At 39.7% G+C, this 20,527-nt stretch overlaps 2 protein-coding genes across 3 annotated transcripts; both read left to right on the forward strand.

Annotated features, from left to right (window-relative positions):
- Positions 1 to 2,236: 2,236 nt before the first annotated feature.
- Positions 2,237 to 9,793, forward strand: LOC146321532 (complexin-3-like). Of its 2 annotated transcripts, XM_084726741.1 has the most exons (5): positions 2,237 to 2,759; positions 2,870 to 2,917; positions 5,228 to 5,570; positions 6,974 to 7,061; positions 8,717 to 9,793. In XM_084726741.1, exons 3-5 carry the CDS (start codon positions 5,335 to 5,337, stop codon positions 8,939 to 8,941), a joined length of 549 nt encoding a protein of 182 aa, XP_084582867.1. In that variant the 5' UTR covers positions 2,237 to 2,759; positions 2,870 to 2,917; positions 5,228 to 5,334; the 3' UTR covers positions 8,942 to 9,793. The 2 variants fall into 2 exon arrangements, with proteins under 2 accessions (XP_084582867.1, XP_084582866.1); XM_084726740.1 differs by lacking the exon at positions 2,870 to 2,917 and having other exon boundaries at positions 2,238 to 2,759.
- Positions 9,794 to 11,177: 1,384 nt separating this feature from the next.
- Positions 11,178 to 20,475, forward strand: cyp11c1 (cytochrome P450, family 11, subfamily C, polypeptide 1). The gene is made up of 9 exons (XM_084726744.1): positions 11,178 to 11,514; positions 12,124 to 12,279; positions 13,818 to 14,032; positions 15,953 to 16,156; positions 16,280 to 16,461; positions 16,559 to 16,725; positions 17,685 to 17,763; positions 17,846 to 18,058; positions 20,220 to 20,475. Exons 1-9 carry the CDS (start codon positions 11,204 to 11,206, stop codon positions 20,328 to 20,330), a joined length of 1,638 nt encoding a protein of 545 aa, XP_084582870.1. The 5' UTR covers positions 11,178 to 11,203; the 3' UTR covers positions 20,331 to 20,475.
- The last annotated feature ends 52 nt before the right edge of the window (positions 20,476 to 20,527 follow it).

A 20,527-nucleotide genomic window follows, 5' to 3' on the forward strand; every position in this document is an offset into this window, starting at 1 on the left:
AACAAAGGATCGAAGGATTTAAAGTGGGTTGGTTTGAGTGTTCAGAAGGCGCGTGTGTGTGTGTGTGTGTGTGTGTGTGTGATGTCAATGCCAAATAGGGCATTAGAGTAGGACATACAGCACAAATCTCACCGTGGGGATTCATTCAAAGACACTCAAACAGAAAATGTGCCAAAAGGAAACCATGAGAAGTGCAGTGAACAAATTTACAGTGAACACATTACCAAAGTTTTGAATAGATTCATGTCATGAGATATTATGTTCACCTATCAAAATGATACTGCCTCATTGTTACTGCCCTGCAACACTGACCACAAGGACCCTGAAATGAACTAAAACCCATGGGTTAAGCATTAATGAACCATCCAGATCAAAAATACATATAACTGTCTGTACTTTTGTATGCTTTCATCCAGATCGGCAGTGTAAGGTGAGGGATTCTTCACAAGATAGATCTACACATCGCTGAAGTGGAGCTCTGGCAGCAACTTTTGTGACTCAAATACAGCGATGGGTGTTGTATATGGATCACAGGTGCCCAAAACCTGTAGTTTGTTTTCATATCTTTGTTTTAATCCGAATATCCGTGGCTTGAAGCAGAGGGAAATTTTAGTGGCTTGTGCTGCATCTCGAGTCCAATGTGAGCCGCCATGCTGGCCCATTATTTGTGGCCTCCAGGTCACCGTGCATGTCACGTGACTGATAGTGCCAACAGTGTGTAATACTAGTTAATGTTAGTTTAAAAATGGAGTCTGCTAACTTCAGCAAATGACAAGCATCCACCACAACCCAAGCCTAACTTTTCTTAGCTCATCTATCAAGATGACGTAAACATTTTATACACACTATAATGTAGCTAAGCTGATTGATGTGTCGATTAATGTTTTGTCGACTCCTATTGTGGGCATCCATAGAGGCTGGTGTATAAACAGATAACGACTGGTAAGGTGTATCATAAGTTATTAATGTTGACATTGCTGTACATTAATACACTTATGTACAGTTAAAATGTCCATATGTCTGCTCTGAACGACATTATACTGTGTTATGAACCATTTATTGAATGTTTATATGGTACTAATGTTGAGTAGATGGTCTTAAAGTAAAATTCTGTGTAATACTTTAGGATTCACTTATTTGTCAGTTTGTCTCTGTGATTACAGACACGTTGGCTGTCTGTAAACTGTTGTAACAACCAATGAAAAACAAAGGAAAAAAACAATGGATTAGTAGAAAAAAAACCACATATATATAAGGATTAAAAATGGTAACTAAAAGAGAACACAAAAGCTCCTAAATGAAACACAATTAGCAGTATTTTATTCTTACATTAATGATAGTCAGGGCCTGAGGTTATTTGCTCAACATGCAACAGAAAGTTGTTTAACTTCTTACGTCTTATTTTTCAAGTTTTGATCAACGGACCAGTGTGTAGGATTTTGTGGCATCTAGCTGGAAGCTTGTAGGTTGCAAACACCTACCAGTGTTTTGTTTGTTCATTCTGGGCTACTGTAAAAAGATGGAGGTGCAACACGATGGCCTCCATGGAAAAGGATCCTCCCTTGTGTAGATATAAACAGCTCATTATAAGAAAGATTCTAATGAAAACATGATTTTTATTTTCAGGTGATTTTACACTCGTGAAAACTATGAATATTATATTCCAATTTCTGCCATATTCCTATCTTATTCCATGAAATCCCCATAAATCTTACACACCAGGCCTTTAAAATAAAATATATCTGATCCTTTTAGTGTGTTGACCTACCTAAAGTAGAAATCTGGTAAGCTATTATTTCTTTTCTACATTTTTGTCCTGCCTCTTTTGTCATTTAAATGAGTAAATACAAAAATATGTCCTCTTTATCTTTGACCAAGCCGCAGCATTGACATGTTTTGGTTTGGTGGAGGAATTGGGAAGCGTTATTGACCTCACTCATTTCATCTTTGACTTTTTGGGCAGTTTTTTTGGTGCAGGTTGGTCCAGTAATCAATACTTTTCTCTTATCTCTCTGTGACTCAGACACTGCTGCTGTCTCAGGCCAGACTGCCAGACTCTCTCCGTCCAGGTGTCTCTTTGTTTCATTTCCTCTCTCCAAATCTGTCCTCATCTCTCCATCCCTGAATATCCAGTGAACCAAATGCTGATGAATGTGTTCTTGTGAGAAAGTGAAAAGGTGTTGGAAGTTAATTCTTGAGATACATCTGAGTTGCAGACCAGTACCTGCTACCTCCTTTGTCATTTTTATCCCACATCTTCCCAATTTTATTGCTCTACTGCTCCTAAACAAATCAACAAAATGCAGACAATGCAGTATTTTAGGAGCACGTATGAGACCGATGTCAGCATGTGCCACTCAACATGACATCAGCTACAGTCTCTAAATCTTCATCACAAACACGTGAGTCATTGAGTGCATTCCCTGCCGCGGCTAACAAGATTCCCCTCATTAAGTCCTTTAAGTGGTAATCTGTATAGGAGAGTTGGGGGGGTGTTTTTAAGAATGTAGCTAGACTGAAGGAGGGAAGCAGAAGGAGCAGAGGCTGAAACTTGGACCAGAAAACAGTCATTTTCCCTGTGAGGCCCGAGGAGCACAGACACAACGTGTTGCGAAGAGACTTCTGTTTTTTTCTTCTTTGTTTTCTCTGGTTTGTTCTAAATCTTTGGAGGATTGTCTGGCTGTGGTGGAGGCCATCTGGCTGGAGCTTTACAGGATTTTATGCTGTGAGCCTTCGGCCAACTGTGGCCACTTGTAAAGGTAAGAAAACTGTGGACTGGATGAACCCAAGTTAACAAGATGACATTTATCATTTGTTTTAGTCCTGTGTGGTTTGCATCTTTCTTTCTTAGTGCTTCTCTTCCCTCTAGATCAGTGGTTCTCAACCTTTTGGAGCTGCGACTGCGCACAATAATCAGGTTTGTGTTTATGACCCCCCACAAAAAGTCCAGATTGCAGACAGTCAGGGTTATGTTTCTGAACTTGGTGGGAGCTCAGGGCTCTGTTAGAAACACCAGCACCTTGCATTTCTCGGCTGTTGGTGCTCCTGTCAGACTTTCAGATGACTCATCTTAAGACACTGTCTCCGGTTCCTGTCCAGTTTCCTGTTCGCCTGAGTCTTGAGCTGGAATACTTTTTCCGGGAAGCCATTGCTCCATAGTCGTTCCATGTGATAGATAGCAAAACTGGCTATGGCTGTTTGGTTAAGCATGAGATGATGGCAGAAAAGCACCAAAATGAAAATTAGTTTTACAATCAGTCAGACTTAATTTGTGTAGCACTTTTCATACAAGCAAAATCTAAATGTTGGTATCTTTTTAATCTGGCTTTTAATTATGAGTAATGTTAAAACCTTCAGGCTTCAATTGTTGTTGTTTTTTTATACAATTTTATTCCTTAGTATTCCTTTTACTTAATTTTTCACTTTTCATTTTAAAAAACATTTTATTGTTTTTTGTTCGTATTATTCCTTGTGTACTTTCATTGGTTTCCTGTCTGTTGTTTTAATTTTGCTATGTGAAGCACTTTGGCCTGCATGTATGTATGAGAGGTGCTATAAATAAAGCTGAGTTGAGTTGAGTAACACAAAGAGCTTCATACAATGAAACAATACTTTCTTCCCTATCCACCCACACACACACCCACAGCAATGACTTTGTAATTAAATAAATAACTAAAATGAGAAGAGCAGTTATTAAAAACACTATCATAAGTGAAGAAACATCAGAAGCAGGATAAAAACTCAAAAGAAAAGATAAGGCAAATAAATAAAATAATTTAATAAATAAAACTCTTAACACTGGATAAAAGGTGAATAAAAGGTTAAGTGTTAAAAGGAAAACAATTCAGATAATAAAAATAAGTTAAGTTAATAATAATAAATATATAAAATAAAATGATATGTCAACTAACAGCAAATAGACTAAAATGTATAAATAAACAGGGAAATAAATAAATGAAAAAAGTTTAAATAAAATCCATACTAAAAAGGTGGGTCTTGAATTGGCTTTTAAAAACATCAACAGTCTCCGCTGCCCTCAGGCTTCACAGATGTGGACGATAGTATTGAAAGGATGCTTCACAGTGAGTTTCACTTCTAACAAAAAGAGTGTTTGTGTGTGTCTGTGACCAATCAGAACGTACGTGCATGCACACTTTGACTCTTACAAACACACTCAATAAAATCTATTCTAAGGTGAATTGTATCATGGGTAAAAGCAATGCATCGTAAAAAAAACATCCCTCAGTCTAAAATATGGCCCTCATTACCATCATACTTTTCAGACTGAATAGTTTGTTATTTTATGGTAGAAAATGCAAATGTTGATTTTTATTAGTGTTTGTGTGTTCAGAACATGGTGGTTTATGTTGGTAACTATATTTTACATATCTTTACTGTGATATATTTAGTGTAATGAATCATAAAATGGCTGTGATATGTCAGCAGAGATGAAGGAAACATGCTAAGTTGAAATACTGGCGTCTCTAACAACGACACTACAGCTGCAGTGTCAAACTTTGAAATTTCTATTCCACCCTGTAACCAGAGTTATTGTTTTCCCATTTCAAGTTAATTAGAGCTGTCAGTCGTAAGAAATCAGTAATAATCTTTTAGAAGGATTAGATGTTTAAAAGTTAAAAGCAGGTTAAGCAGTTGCTGAACTCCAGCTCCAAAGTGTGTATTTTCAGACTGTTGTTTTCATGGGCTTAATTTCACATTGACGGACTACTGACAGTTATAAACAGCTCATCAACTTACAGTGGAGGGCTCGTCATCGCTTGTTTTTGTCAAATTAAAATGTTAAATTATAAACAACCGACTTCCACCATAGACAGTATGTTCACTAGGATTTCAACTTATTTAATATACTGTTTATTGTTCCAACTTGCTATTTGGACAGCAGTGCTCATTCTTGGACCTGCAGCTGTTACATATTACTCCTTTAAGTGCCTTATGTTGAATGTCATTAAATTATTCTGCGCTGCTTGCAACAATATTTTATTTAATTCTCCACAACGATTTTGAGATTTTGTGGTGTTGAGAACCACTGCTCTAGATAACTCTGACACTATGTAATCTTAGTAAGTAGGTGTGAGTGAGAGAGTGTGTTTACTAAGTCTGTGTGTCTAAGCCTTGTCTGAACACCATCCTTGTCCTTGGTGTGTCTCAAACTGAGTTATTGCAGCCATCAGATGTGACATTGTGTGTCCTGACTTTATCCTGTCAGAACAACACAACATGAGCGAAGGAGAAATCCCCTCCATACTCGCCCATCATCTGTCAGAGAAGTAGCGTCGTGATTGTTTCCTCCCGTCCTGAGAGCTCTGGTGCATCATGGAGTCTGTGGTGAGAGTGAAGAAGTCGCTGAGGACGCCCATCAGGAAGCTTACCAGCTGCGTGTCGAGGGTGAAGGAGAGGAAGCTGTGTGCCAAACGCAGGAACAAGAGGGGCAGAGGAGGGGGAGGAAGAGGAGGATGCAACAGGCTGGGAAAGACCCCTCCTCTCCGTACCCCACAGGCCAAAGACCCGTCAGTCATGCGCTCATACCAGGCAGACCTGGAGAAAGAGAGGCGAGTAGACACATAATGTAAAAACACAACATGCAACTACTGTAGTTAGCATGTTAACCAGCTAGCTCCAACCTTTTTTTTTTTAGTCTAATAAACAAATCAAACTCACAAAATTTCAAAAATGCCATTTTATTCACCTATTTTCCATATTAAACAGAACTGTACAACATTCTGAATCCCAGTTTCTCTCCTTTGGCAAACCTTGTTAACTCATTGTAAAAAAAGAAAGAAAGAAACAAAACAAAATTCATCAGAACCATCATGGTTTATCTTTCCTCTGTTCCAACAATCACCTACTCTGGTTTGGTACAAAAAAAACAAAACAAAACAAAAAAACCCCCCACAGCCTTAGATGGCTCTACACACTGTTCAAATCATCTGTATTTCCTGTCATTGGTCTTGGAGGCTGTGTTTGGCCCTGGTTTGTCCATGTTCACTGGGAGGCTGCTGAGCTCTGTCCTGGTGCTCGTCCCAGTGCTGCTCCTTCCCAGCATTCCCTGTTGGGTCCCCTTGGCCTGAGGCCTGAAAATGTCCTCGTCCCAGCAGACCAAAGGGTCGTGTCTACAAGGGAACCCAAGAACTGTGAAAGTTCTGCAAGATTTGTATGTCTTGTTTCTTCACTGTGTGTACTGTACAAACTAATTATGTTTTATAATGTGACAACACTGTAAAAACACTTGATTAGGGGAGATCTTTTGTAGGTCTGGTGTTCCCTTTGAGACACAACCAGATAAGACAGACACAAGTCAGCTAATTGGACCACTAGTTAGCTGCATGGCTAACTGGGCTAATTAGCTACATTAGCAGCTTACTTTGGTGATATGCAGCCCCCTATTTGTTTGGTGTATTAATTCAATAATTTGTTGGCCATTTCAAGTGCATAGGAAAATGGTCAGTGTGGACGGTTACTATTTTATATCGTACTATTAAGTTAGCATTGTTGGTTCATGAATGTGTAAGCAGCATTTTAGTTTTGTATGATATGTTTTTTTATGTAAAATCTTAATCTGTACAGTAACGTATTAATTTGTCTTAAACAAGCAATCCTTAAAAACAATGTTAACAAGTTGATTTTCATAACTGAAAATGGAAAAACTGACTTTTGTTTGCATGTGAATTCTGAGAAAGAAATAATGTCAGACTCACCTACTGAATGAATTGAAATCTGGTGAAAACCTTCATGGCAATGAAACCAACACACGCCTTGGATTCTCATTGTTTCCAAAAGAGACATTTTTGTAATGCTGCTGTCTGCAGCAGCTTCCATTTTCTTTCATTAGAGCAGGCAGCTGAAATGAATCAAGTTAATTTAAGTCACCTGTGCCATGGCAGGGATATTGCTTTGATTAAATTCAGCCTGCAATATGTCAGGTGTATTTGTGTTTTGTCTGCTGTGTTTACAGAAAGCTGCGGGAAGCGATGAACGCTCAGAAGAACGCAGAGAGAGCAGCTATGAGAGCTCATTTCAGGAGAAAATATCAGCTGTCTGAGGTCTGTGGATTTTCTGCAAAACAGCCAAGCTTATTCAAGCGTCGCCAAATTTGTTACATAACATATCTGAATGACTCTGATACACTATTCATCTGTATTTTTCCACACTGACTTTGTTGTGAAATTGTTCTCTAGACTTATTCATTTCTTGTTTGAAAGTAATTTTTAAACAGATTTCAGACAAATTTACTTGTGCATATATCAACTTCTAACTGTCCTGCAAACTGCAATGCTATTTTCACCATGTTATAAGATGTTACAGCAAATGCAGACTGATTAACGTAAAACTGTGTATTCAACCATTCAGCCTTGAACAATATCCTTTATTCCATGGTCTTGGTGAATACTAGATTCTGATTGGGTGCAAGCTGCCCATTAATAATGGACTCCTACTACATAGACTAGTTCCAGTGAAACAGTCTAGTCACTTATAAATTAATGCCCTAAAATGAGTAACCATTCAAGACTCAGTCAAAGCCTATGCGTACAATTCATTGCAACATGTCAATGAGCTAACATCCAGTACGTTGTTATACTTACTGTCAAATTATATTTATGGTTTGTCAACTGTACGCAGTGTTGTGAATTTGAATCTTACTGGCTTAATGTTAGCTTTCTGGTTCATGGTTAAGCCAAGGGTTTGTGTGAGCTGAGTGGACTATTAATATCTCCTGTCGTCTAGTTGTATCAGGTTCGACCTATTTACTGGTGTAGGAAGCAACGTTTCCATTTTGCATAAGAACCTCATGGGATGGCAATGAGTCAAACCTCAGGGAAAGTTAGTTCTGGGAGTTGTGGCTTGTGAAAAAACTAATATTTTTGATTGCAAAATGCATGAAAATTTAAAGTAATGGACTTCATTTTTTTTCTTTAGCAAGCAATCATGGTATAAGCAGTATTATACACTTCAAGGTATACATAATGACTTAATGGATGACAAGGATTCCAATAATTGGCATCTTCAGGCAGTTTGTCTTACATGTACAGTATCTCACAAAAGTGAGTACACCCCTCACATTTCTGCAAATATTTAATTATATCTTTTCATGGGACAACACTGAAGAAATTACACTTTGATACAATGTAAAGTAGTCAGTGTACAGCTTGTATAACAGTATAAATTTACTGTCCCCTCAAAATAACTCAACACACAGCCATTAATGTCTAAACCGCTGGCAACAAAAGTGAGTACACCCCTAGGTGAAAATGTCCAAATTGGGCCCAAAGACTCAATATTTTGTCTGGCCAGTGACCAGTATGAGAGAGTGTGAGAGCGATAACACAAAATTTAACACACCTGCTCCCCATTCATATCTGAGACCTTGTAACACTAATGAGTCAAATGACCCTGGGGAGGGAAAATGGCTAATTGAGCCCAACTTGGACATTCTCACCTAGGGGTGTACTCACTTTTGTGCTTTTGTGGAGGTATGCACTTATTTTTTCGAGGCTCCTTGACTTTGTCAAACCTTCAAAAACAAAAGACTAGGCTTGTACTTCAAGTGTATTGCTGTTTGTTATCCATATACTGTATGTTGACTTAATATTGCATTAGTAATATAGACAAATACTACTTTAGATCATCAAGTTATTAGTTTTGGTCACATGTTCAGTGTTTGATTTCTATTCTTCTTTTGCTTTTCCTCCGCAATTAGAGCCCGAAGGATACAAACCACCTGAGGTCTGTTGGTGGGAAAGTGTCACTTCCCCATGAGCTGTCGAAGATCATTCATCCTGAAACCAAAGCCAAGGACAGCGGCTTCAACCTGCTGAGCGCCTTCCAAGGCCTGAGCTTCAACACGGCGGCGCTCACTGACAAGAAATACAGCAAGACGTCCACTCTTACACGAGCAAGGAGGGACTCTTGTAAAGCCATGTGATCAATATGTGATCACAGAGATGATCAGTCCACTGCCTTCTGATTGTTTTAGTTTTTAAAATTAATGCAGGGAAACAGCAGGGGAAAAAAAAACACCATACATGATTGCTGCTCACACAAACTGTGCTTTAACATCTTCCTTTAAAATAGATACACGTCGCTTTAATGTACATCATTCCAATCGTCCCTGTTACAGTATCAGGGGCGCCGCCAGGGGGGGAAAAGTTAGGACGATTCTAAGGGCCCGGGCCTGACAGGGGGCCCTTTGAGGACTATCAATATTATTTTAATAGTATTATCTATCTAATCTTTCAGGGGGCCCAGGATTTCTGGCGGTGCCCCTGTACAGTATTGAATGAATGAATGAATGAATATTTTATTTTCATGTGGGATCATTTGTATGACCCATTCCTCATTGGATTATTCAGACACATTACCTTACAACAAACCAAACATTATCAGAAAAGTATTCAATGAAAACTACATTTTCCATCTCATCAAACCTAAATCAGGAACATGAACGTCTTCAAATATGAATATAAATAAATTTCCTTCTCTATCTAATTTAGCTCACAGTATTAACAGTCTCACCTCTGTATCTTCCTGGTCCAGTATATAGTGGCAATATACCACATGCACTCAAAAATGAGTACTGCAATACAAATAGTGAGTCAGAGCGATAGATGATGTATTAAATAGGTTGAAATCCTATTAAATATGACGTCTATGGTTGAAGCGACTTGTTTCCCCACCCTCTCCTCAACAGGACAAAAACAAGCAACAATGATTTCTGCAGTTTAAGTTGATCAGTTGTTAATAAAAGTTAGTTGTATGTCAATGTAAAGCTAGGCCTGCTATCCTAAAAATAATCGATTAATATAAAGTCTAACTCATGTAAAAAGAACAAACAATAATAACAATAACAATATAACAATATTTTGCTGTAGTGATGTTGTCAGAGAAGTATTTCAACTAATAGCATGTTTCTTTAATGTCATTTTTACTTGACAGAAGTGGTATTTGTAATCTGTAACAAGTAACTAAAGCTGACAGACAAATGTAGTGAAGTTAAAAGTCCAACATGTGCCCTTCAGATGCAGTGGAGTAGAAGTATAAAGTTAAATTAAAAAAAAAACTTCAAGTACCTTAAGTACAGTACTTCTACTTAACTCACAAGTGGTGTTACATTTTGTTTCAGCCGATGGTACAGTAATGATATTGATTAATAAAGTAATGACTCAAATTGTTCTTATCCCAAATGAGGTGTTATATTATCAGTATAATTAAAACATTATCAGTTGAAACATGTAATTTTGTTAAAGGCATTCAAATTATGTTTTCACATTTTCTGTCAGAGGGTTTATCATAGTTTCACCCCATTCAGATCCTCATTTTGTTTTATTCTAATTCTAATTATTATTATTTTATAATGTTGTTATAATATTATGATATTGTGTATTATAAGCTATTGTAGCTAGTTTCTTCTTACAGGGCTGTCACATCTCTGTAAATGATATAGATCCAACTGATCTATACACAAGTAAGGAACCTCAGGGCAACACGTTCACGTTTCATCACACATTCACACAAGTGATGAAATAACATTTAATATACTAATTTTTATGTATGATTAAGTGGGAAATTCATTTTGTTTTTGACTGTTTATTTTATAAATAATCTCTGATCTGTACCACATGTGTATATATGAGCCAAATTGTAACTGTAATGTATATGAGCCATGTTTTACTGTTTGGCCAAGGTGTATGTTGTAATGCAGACTACATGGAGAGTTTTGAAAAATGCTTGTTAGCCACTGAAAAAACCTGTAAACTATTAGTTACTTGTGATGACTTTTTTGTTTTCATTGAGTTGATACTGGTGTGTAAATATTCTCATGTTTGCTAATCAAATGTTTTTATATAACAGGAAGCAGAAACCCTACAAACTATAGATAGGACAGTTTTTTAGCTGTAAAAGAAAGATTGTAATAAACACACGTTCGAGTGTAACATCTTTTCAGCTGGACTCTTTCTTTTATGGCCTTTACATGGTGTTAGTGTGTTTTAGATCAGTCTAACATTTGGACTCTGTTGTGATTCTCTTGAACTCTGATCTTCACATCCATAAATCATCGTCTACTATCAGTCCATCCGAGCAATAGAGGACAGTCAAGGTTATGAGGTTGGGGATGGAGGGGGAAAATCATCTTTCCTGCAGGGACGACGGCGAGGGGTGCCACAACTCTGGATGAGACGGCTGGACCATGAGGAGCATCAGAGCACAGGGCACCTGTGGGTCCAGAAATCTGCTCTGTGGAGTCACGCCGCCACAGCGAGCTCTTTGCGTGACTGCAGCAGGGACGGTGGTGGATGGAAAGTTAGAGGGGAGGAAAGGACATGAGAGTGCAGGAGTCAGAAAGAGGGGTGTGGACGGACAGGTGAGGAGCTTTGAGGAGATCCCTCACACGGGGAGAAACGGCTGGGTCAACCTAGTGAAGTTCTGGAGAGAAGATCGTTTTCGGCAGCTACACAAGCACATGGAGAGGACCTTCAGCGCCCTCGGTCCCATCTACAGGTAACAGGAGGGATGATATTATGAGCATACATGTCTTAAAAATATTTCAAATATTTGAGAGCAGCCAAAGTGCAAACTGGGAGACATTTATCCTCTCATGTTTGGCACTGTTGCAAGAATTAGGAGCACCGTAAAACCACTTCTTTAGCTTCAAAATTTAGGTTGCCTTAAAATTTTAAGTTGACTGAATTTGAGTTGAAGTTGAGGTAATTTTGTGTTTATTCAACTTTTCTTGTGAAATAAACTTACATTACATTCAACACATCATTTCAAGTCAAAAGACTTCAAGTTAGAAGAACTCATGTTTATAAGTTCTGAGGTGTTCTGCAAAGAAATAATAGACATTTTAAGTTTAATCAACTTGAATTGAAAAAAACTTGTATATTTCTGTTTTTTTTGTGAACTTAAGTGTTGATCATTAAGGTTTTCCAATGTGTTAACAGAGCAGTAGTGCATATGAGTTCATAGCCTTTGTGTGTGTGTGTCTGTGTGTGTGTGTGTGTGTATGTGTGTGTCTGTGTCTGTGTGTGTGTGTGTGTGTGTGTGTGTGTGTGTGTGTATGTGTGTGTGTGTGTGTGTGTGTGTGTGCGCGTGCGTGTGCATATGAAGGGAGTATGTGGGCACCCAAAGCAGTGTGAACATCATGTTGCCGTCTGACATTGGTGAGCTATTCCGCTCAGAGGGCCTCCACCCCCGACGGATGACCCTGCAGCCGTGGGCGACACACAGAGAGACACGTCAGCACAGCAAGGGAGTCTTCCTCAAGTCAGTGCCACACCTGTGTGTATGCAGGTGTATTATTACTAGTGTTGTACTGATAAACTGTAAATCAGTTTTGTCCTTTTGGGGACAAAGTACAAGTCCCCATAATGTAATTTTAGAGTTAAGAACTTGATTTGTTGTCAGGTTGAGGCATGTAGTAGCAGGTGGTTATGATTAAGATTATGATTAAGGATTAGGACAAGTCTCTGGGGAATTATTAGCAAGTCAATTCAATGTCCCCTTAAGTGATGGAAACAAGTTTTTTTCTGTCTGTGTGGATGTAATCACATCTCATTTTTGGGGTGTCATTAAATCAGTTGTGGAAAGTAAACATCAAAACTCTACTTTATTGTACTTTCTATATATATGATATTGATGTGGTTGTAGCATGTTTCAAATTATTCATTTGGTTTTTGTTTGTAGAAAATCAGCCAATTCCAGTAAAAACTGTGTTGCTCTCTGCCCATTCATCACAGTGAGGGATTACATGCATTGTTGTATTCTACCTGATGCCAAATTCTGACATTTTCCTACACATGGTTTATTTCAAAGTGATTTAGTATTGCATTTCCATTAAACTGAGAGACTCACATGATGAGAGGAGATTTAAAAGAAAGAACAGCCCAAATCAGAACAGCAGAGGAAGAGATATAATGACTTTTAATCCATCCCTACTACACGTCAGACACTGGATCCTACATCTCCAATGACAGCATCATTTCTTTTGACCCTCCCTGCCTGGTCAGTGTTTACTTCTTTCAAACTCCACATCCCCTTCTTGTTAAACAGCCTCAGTGATCTCATCAGGGTTAATTGTCAGACTTTAGAAAGATCTCAGGAGGCACTGAGAACAAAGCAACTGTTTTCACAAGCTAAGTAGTACTCATGATGAACAAAATTGTCTTTGTGCGTAGAATTGGTGGATTGCCCTTTTCAAATCAACTATTTGTTTTCAACCTGACATCCTCTGCAAAATATAAAGAGGTGCTAAATGACCACAAAGACACTCACTCAAAAAACAACTAAAAAGACACGCACAACAGCCACAAAGAAAGAAAACAACCAAAAAATCTCTCAAAATGGCTACAAAGAGACAAAAATGACCACAAAGCGATGTAAAACAACTACAGTGAGATACAAAATAACTACAAGAGGACACAAAACAACTAAAAAAGGAACACAAAAAGACCACACAGAGATTCGAAATGTCTCTTCTGTCTGGGTGTCTTGCTTCTAATTGGCAGGGTGGGGAAACTTTTATGTCCTTGTACGTCTCATATTCCATTTGACGGTCCTTTATGGTTGGCATCACAGAAGTAACTGGATGGTTAAGCTGAAGGTAAAACCGGGTAGAGGTTTGGCATCACAGAGCAGACCTGTTTGCAGTTATTTTTTTAGGGTTCAGGGAAAACAAAGATGAATAGGGAGGCTACTGTGCAGGAACGGCACATGAGACCCAGTTTCCTTGCTTCACAGTGACTGAGCAGAAATGAAACATGTCGACTGTGATGCCTGAAATACTCCAAATCTGTTCTCCACAGGAACGGTGAGGAATGGCGAGCTGACCGTCTGCTGCTCAACAAGGAAGTGATGATGAGTGCAGCCGTGAAGCGCTTTCTCCCCCTGCTTGATGAGGTGGCGAGGGATTTCTGTCGAATGCTGCAGGCGAGAGTAGAGAGGGAGGGAAGAGGCGAGGAGGGGAAACGCACTGTGACCATGGATCCCAGTCCTGATCTCTTCCGCTTCGCACTGGAAGGTCGGAGGTCATTGTGTATTCTTATGTGTGACTCTTCAGTTAAAAAGTATATGAACTCTTGTTTTATTTACACTGAGGCTACAAAATGGCTCTCTATATATCCAGGAAATGAGGGGAGAGTGGTGTTAAAGGATGGGTGTCTCCCACCCCTTAACTGTCACGTCTCCTTTTCATCCAGTAATGATCGACCTTGAAGTCCTGTGGAAGGGGAGGGAGTGGATTAATGTCACCTCACTCTTTCGACAGGTTTTCATTCACCCAAAAAACATCAGCTCTTTGGGTTGAGTCACAAATGCTGATGCAGGCTATGACGTCAGAGGAATTATACAATCTGCAAGAAAAAAATACTCCCCCCTGCTAATATCTCACTGCTTCTGCTCATTCTGTTAATATCCACGCCTTGTATGAGAACCAATCCTCATTTTAACACGAGGCATATCTGTCGTTAACACATGATAGATGTAGGAGGTCAGGGAGAGCATGCACCTTTAAAATTAGAAATACCACCATGATGATCAAAGCTGCAGCATTCTTTCACCAGGTCTGCTGCTTTCATGTGCCTATCTGCAACATGCCACATTCACAAGTGTGAATGCTTGTGTGACTCACTGTGCTGTACACTTATATGCATCGGCGTGCATGTGTGTGTGTGTGATGGATAGAAAGCTGATGACTTTGAGTCATGCTGGTTTGCTCTTAATGGACCACAACACACGAGAGCCAGGTGCTAAGCTGGGATAGGAATAGCCCACCCAGGACCCACTCTGTTCCAACCAGTGATGTGTGGTTAATATAAAACATAAGCAGGTCTGATAGGTGATGGATGTCTTGTGGAGGAGAGACAGTTCCTCTGAGGCATAATATGAGCTCTTGTGTTTCTGTGGAGCTGAATTTGAAAAGTACAGAATATTTTCTTACTGTCAGAGAGAGAAATGTCTGCATTTTATGGTAACTAAGTTAAAAAAAAAAAAAGGTTTTTGGATTATTTTTCTGCTGGTAATCCTTCAAAGCTTAAATTTAAACATGGACATATGAGTCAAGAAGATTTATAATCTACTTAAAAACCTGTCAACCAGAAGTTCATTGCTCAGTTAAATCGTTATTAGTTGAAAAGGACAGTTCAGATTATTTGAGGTGAGGTTGTATGAGGCACTTATTGATTGTGTGTTACCTATAGCAGATGCAGATTTACAATAGAACGTATTCTAACCACTTAAAAATGGCTTACCATCCAATAGTGTTTCAGTAGTGTTGCTATATTATGAATATTTTCACCACTTTACTTTGCCTTTAGACAGCCTTTTCCAACAGGAAACCGCCATTATATACTATAAAATCATAAATTTTACCTTGCAGAAGACTGGAGTTGCTGGTTTGATGTTGCCCTGATCTGTCAGTTTGTGTTACTGTGTGACTTTGGTGAATCCAAACTATTCTTTTAAAATACAGAAGTGAAACAATAACATAAATAAACTAAGTGATTGAGGCAGTGGTGGAACAGCATCTCTCTAAATTAGTCTGGTTGGTTTTGAGAGAGTGATATTTGGTGACAGTTTCCCATTAGAAAAAGCTGTGACAGCAAAGTAAAGCCATGAAAATATTCCAAATGACAAGTGATTTTTTTTTAAAGTGGACCTTTTTTAGGTTTCTAAAATACACTTTGCTGCTGACCCTGTCTACAGCAGTACTTTGCTTAGCTTCCTGTACTGGGACTCTTCTACTTCTCCAGTGTGAACGTGTTGACCACCCTCTACAGTAGGGCTAAATACCTCAGAAAACCTCACATCAAATAATCTGAACTATCCCTTTGTACTTTTTCTTATTTTAGCCTTGATATTTTTAAATTCTCTGAGTGTTTGTATTCTCACCTTGAAACTCTCTCTTATGCTCACCCACCTATACACTCTCCTGACCATGCAGCCAGCTGTCATGTGATCTACGGGGAGCGTATTGGCCTCTTCTCCTCGTCTCCATCTCTGGAGTCCCAGAAGTTCATCTGGGCTGTGGAGCGAATGCTGGCAACCACCCCTCCTCTCCTCTACCTGCCCCCTCGGCTGCTGCTCCGTATTGGTGCTTCTCTGTGGACCCAGCATGCCAGTGCATGGGACCACATCTTCAGCCATGGTGGGAAGAGCTACAAGCCTATAATGGATCATAACACCTAGATATCTGGTTTATGTAACTCTCTTTCAGTACTCCCCTTCACTACTCCCATCTCACCTGTCCTCTTGTTCTGCCCTCCTCCAGCTGAGGCAAGAATCCAGAGGGGGTACCAGCGCCTGTCGTCCTCTCAGGGTCGAGGGTCTGAGGCTGGAGCAGGTGGAGGCCAGTACACTGGGGTCTTAGGCCAACTCATGGAGAAAGGGCAACTATCTTTGGATCTCATCAAAGCTAACATCACTGAGCTGATGGCTGGAGGGGTTGACACGGTGTGTGTGTCTCTGTGTGTGTGTTTGTCTTCCTTGTGCATTTGTAAACCTCACCCTGACTGATTTTGTGTCACCTCTCATCCCATCCCATCTGCAGACAGCAGTGCCCCTGCAGTTTGCTCTGTTTGAGCTGGGTCGTAACCCGGAGATGCAGGAGAGGGTGAGGCAGCAGGTGAGGGCGTCATGGGCTCAGGCCGGTGGCGACCCTCAAAAAGCCCTGCAGGGGGCGCCACTATTAAAAGGCACAATCAAGGAGATTCTCAGGTACATAATATTCAAGACACATTAATCTGTGTAGAGTCTGATAAACCAATCCTGGGAAATTTTAATGTGTTGGTAACCTGTACACACTCACGCTCACTTTACACCATCCTTGCATTGTGTATGTTCCCTGTTTCCTCCAAGTTCCTGCAAAGCACAAGTTCCTGTCATGCATATTGTGGATGGCACATTTGTTTTGTGGCCAGGCACTCAGAAACCACCCTGTGTCACGTGCTGAAATATTGTTTAGTTTGATTTGTGCATACATGCATACAGTGATTGAATACCTGAGAATGTCTTTCTCTATGTTGTAATGAAATTACACATAACTGCATTTAGGAATTTGCGTCACACAATCACAATATAATCAAAAATAATGAATTTGTCAATTTTTTTTTAGCTTTCAACCCTCTTCATCAGTGGATGGCATTTCCTTAGTTGTCATGGAAGTGGATCTTTTGACATGTGAGCACAGTAGGATTATTAACTAATGATTACTTACTAACTTCTCCAGAACTTTCAGTCATTGCTCATTTATCCTAACGTTGGTTCTGTGATCTCCATCCATCCATCTCAACTGGACCATCTCCATGACAACTGATCAATCAGCTGATCCAGACTGTGTGATACAGTTGAAAACCCTAGAACAAGTGTGTAAGCTACACTTCATACGACTTCCTTTCACCTGAGGCAGAAACATCCCCTGTGCTGTGAAAACAGGTTTTATCTGAGTAGACAAAAATCTCCTGCACGTCAATAGAGTATCATGCTCTGAGGTTGGGAACAGCTATCTAACAGTGTGTTCCCATTGCAATCAACAGGTGCACTCCTCAAATACCTGAAATGAGAATTGATTACCGGTAATCCTGAGCTGAGAGTGAGTCATAAGTCACAAGGAGCATTAGACAACGTGGATCTCTTTGTGTGTGTGGGTGTATGTGTGTTGTTTTTGGTTGAGTCAGGTTATACCCGGTGGGAACTACAGTGCAGCGATATCCAATCAAGGACATTGTTCTTCAGAATTATCACATACCTGCTGGGGTGAGTATTTACTTGTATTTTCAAGTACATTCAGTACTGAGTTAACTTCAGTATATTTACTGGACATCAACTCTCCCCTCAGGCGATGGTCCAGGCCTGTCTTTACCCCCTTGGAAGGAGTGCAGAGGTGTTTGAGGACCCACAGCGCTTTGACCCCAGCCGGTGGGGCAGCAGCAGAGAGGATGGACAGAAAGGGGAGGGGACAGGGTTTCGCTCTCTGGCGTTCGGGTTCGGCGCGAGGCAGTGTGTTGGTAGGAGGATTGCTGAGAACGAGATGCAACTCCTGCTCATGCATGTGAGTGATGACAGACAAGAGAGGGAGGATGAGGCTGGCGGTCAGAGAGGAAGGATATGATACAGGAAGAGAAAAAATAGTTGGAAAGGCTGGTGTTGAGATATTAGGAGGGAAAGACAGAAGATCAGAGAAGCTTAACCAGTGTCTGCTGAGCAGTGGTGGAAGAGGTACTCTGATCCTTTTCTCAAGTAAATCTAGCAATTCAACTCATCTTTATTTACGCAGCATCTCAACACACATGCAGTCCAAAGTGCTGCACAAAAAAAAATTGCAATACTGAAAATTACAATGATAGAACAATAAAATGTTAAAAATCAATAAGTAAAAGTCAGTAGAATTAAAAAAAAACCACCAGGAATTTATATAAAGGTTTAGCATTGCTCCAAATTAAAAGCCAAATTTAAAAGCTAGGTCTTCAAATTACTTCTCAAATTACAGGGAGTGCTCACCAGACTAATATCTACAGGCAGTGAATTCAACAGTGTAGGAGCATAAAAACAAAAGAGACTCTCAGTGGTACTTTTATGGGCCACTTAAGGATCATTTAAAAGAAAGTGGTGGAGGACCTTAGTGATCTGGCTGGAAGATAAAATGACAGAAAATCTCTAAATCTAGAGAGGAGCAAGGTCATTTAAACTTTATAAACAAAACTTTATAGAAAAATCAATTATTCGAGTAGCCATTGCAGTGTCTGAAGCAGTGAGATGATGTGAAGCCGTGATCAGTAAAGAAAACCCCCCAGTGGAGTCTAGACACTGGTGGTGGTGGTGAGGGGATGGTTGAAGATCTGGACCTCTGATGAGCCCACACTGGGTACTGGATTAGAAGAACTGGAGGAGAGTGGAGTGAAGGAGGGTTGCAACAATTCTGTGCAGAAATGACAGCTGAAAGCGACAGAGGGGAGAACAGAATTAAAGTTTTGACATAATTACATGATTGGCTGTTGGAGATTGTGGCTAAATTGGGTTGGTTGACTTAAAGAGTGAACGCCCATGGACTGCTGATTGAGAATAAGTGGGTAAAGAGAGATGAAGAGAGAAAGACAGTTAGGGATGAAGGAGGTATAAAGATAGTCCTCCTGATTGAACTTACACTGAGCTTCACAAAAGCAACACTTTTGTTTTTGCTCTTATTTATCCTGAGACTTGTTCTATGCACACAAAACTGAATTTCTCTCAAATTTTGTTCATAAATGTGCTAAAATCTGTGTTGCACACTTCCTTTGCCAACTTAATCCACCTACCTGACAGGTGTGGCATATAGAGATGCTGATTAAACAGCCTGATTACTGTACAGGTGTGCCTTGGACTGGATACAATAAAAGTCCACTCTACAATGTGCAGTTTTATCTTGAAAAAAGACAGTTGCAGGCTACACAGGGTTACAGTTACCCTATTTGACCTGCCATACTCTGCCTCTGATTGGTCCATCCTCATGCCTAAATCTAACCAACCCAACCAGCAAAGGCAACAAGAACCAGTTAAAAATGGCTCATTTTAAGATAACGAAAACACAGTGATTCTTATTTTCTTAAAAATCAAAACTGACTTCTACATATCATATTCCACTTCTGCCATATTCTGCCAATACATCTTCATAAATTGTACACACTGGACCTTTAAATGAAACCATGTGAGAAGTTTAGAGGGAGAATCTCTTTGTTGTGGAACAACTCATAGACATCTGAAATTTGACAAGAAGCCCCGACAAGACTCTTAGACTCTGGGCTTTATTGCAAAGGGATCACAGTTTTTACACAATCACATGATCACACAATTTTTGGGAATCACTGGCCTTTTATATATTTTTAATACAAAATTTGTAACTGCATTTGTAACTGTAAAATAACTAATAGTAACTATAGATGTAAACAAGTGGGGTAAAAAAAAAACATTTTTTGCTCTGAATTATATCAGAGTAAGTATCAGTTAGCTTAAAATGGAAATACTCCCCAAAGTTGTACTTGAGCACAGTACTTGAGTACATGTATGGCCTGCTTAGTTACTCTCCAGCACTGCTGCTGCTGAATACAGCATAACTGTGATCCTTCTTAACATTTGCTCTCTTCCTTCTCTTCATGCTGCCATCACCTCCTCCCTCATCCTTCCTCCCTGGCTCCCTTTATCCTCCCCTCCTCACCCTCTCCTCCCTCTCTGTCTAGATCCTGCTGAGCTTCCATCTCAGCGTGTCTTCCTCAGAGGACATCAAAACCACGTGCACCCTCATCCTCCAGCCTGAGACTCCGCCAAGGATCACTTTCAGAAAACTCTGACACACACAGAGAGAAGAGAGTTGTGCATTTCACATGTTTAATTACACAATTAAGCCTCAGTGTTAATCTCCCAAACATAACCCTCTCATGATACTCAATTAAGCTTATACTGAGCTTTCTTCCTGCATCCTCATACATTTTGCATTCAGCCCAAGGATTCATAATGCTGATGAATAATAAAAAATCATTTCCTTCCT

The sequence above is a fragment of the Lutjanus erythropterus genome, chromosome 9, assembly GCF_056507025.1.
Source record: "Lutjanus erythropterus isolate fLutEry1 chromosome 9, fLutEry1.hap2, whole genome shotgun sequence".
NCBI classification, from domain to species: domain Eukaryota; kingdom Metazoa; phylum Chordata; class Actinopteri; order Lutjaniformes; family Lutjanidae; genus Lutjanus; species Lutjanus erythropterus.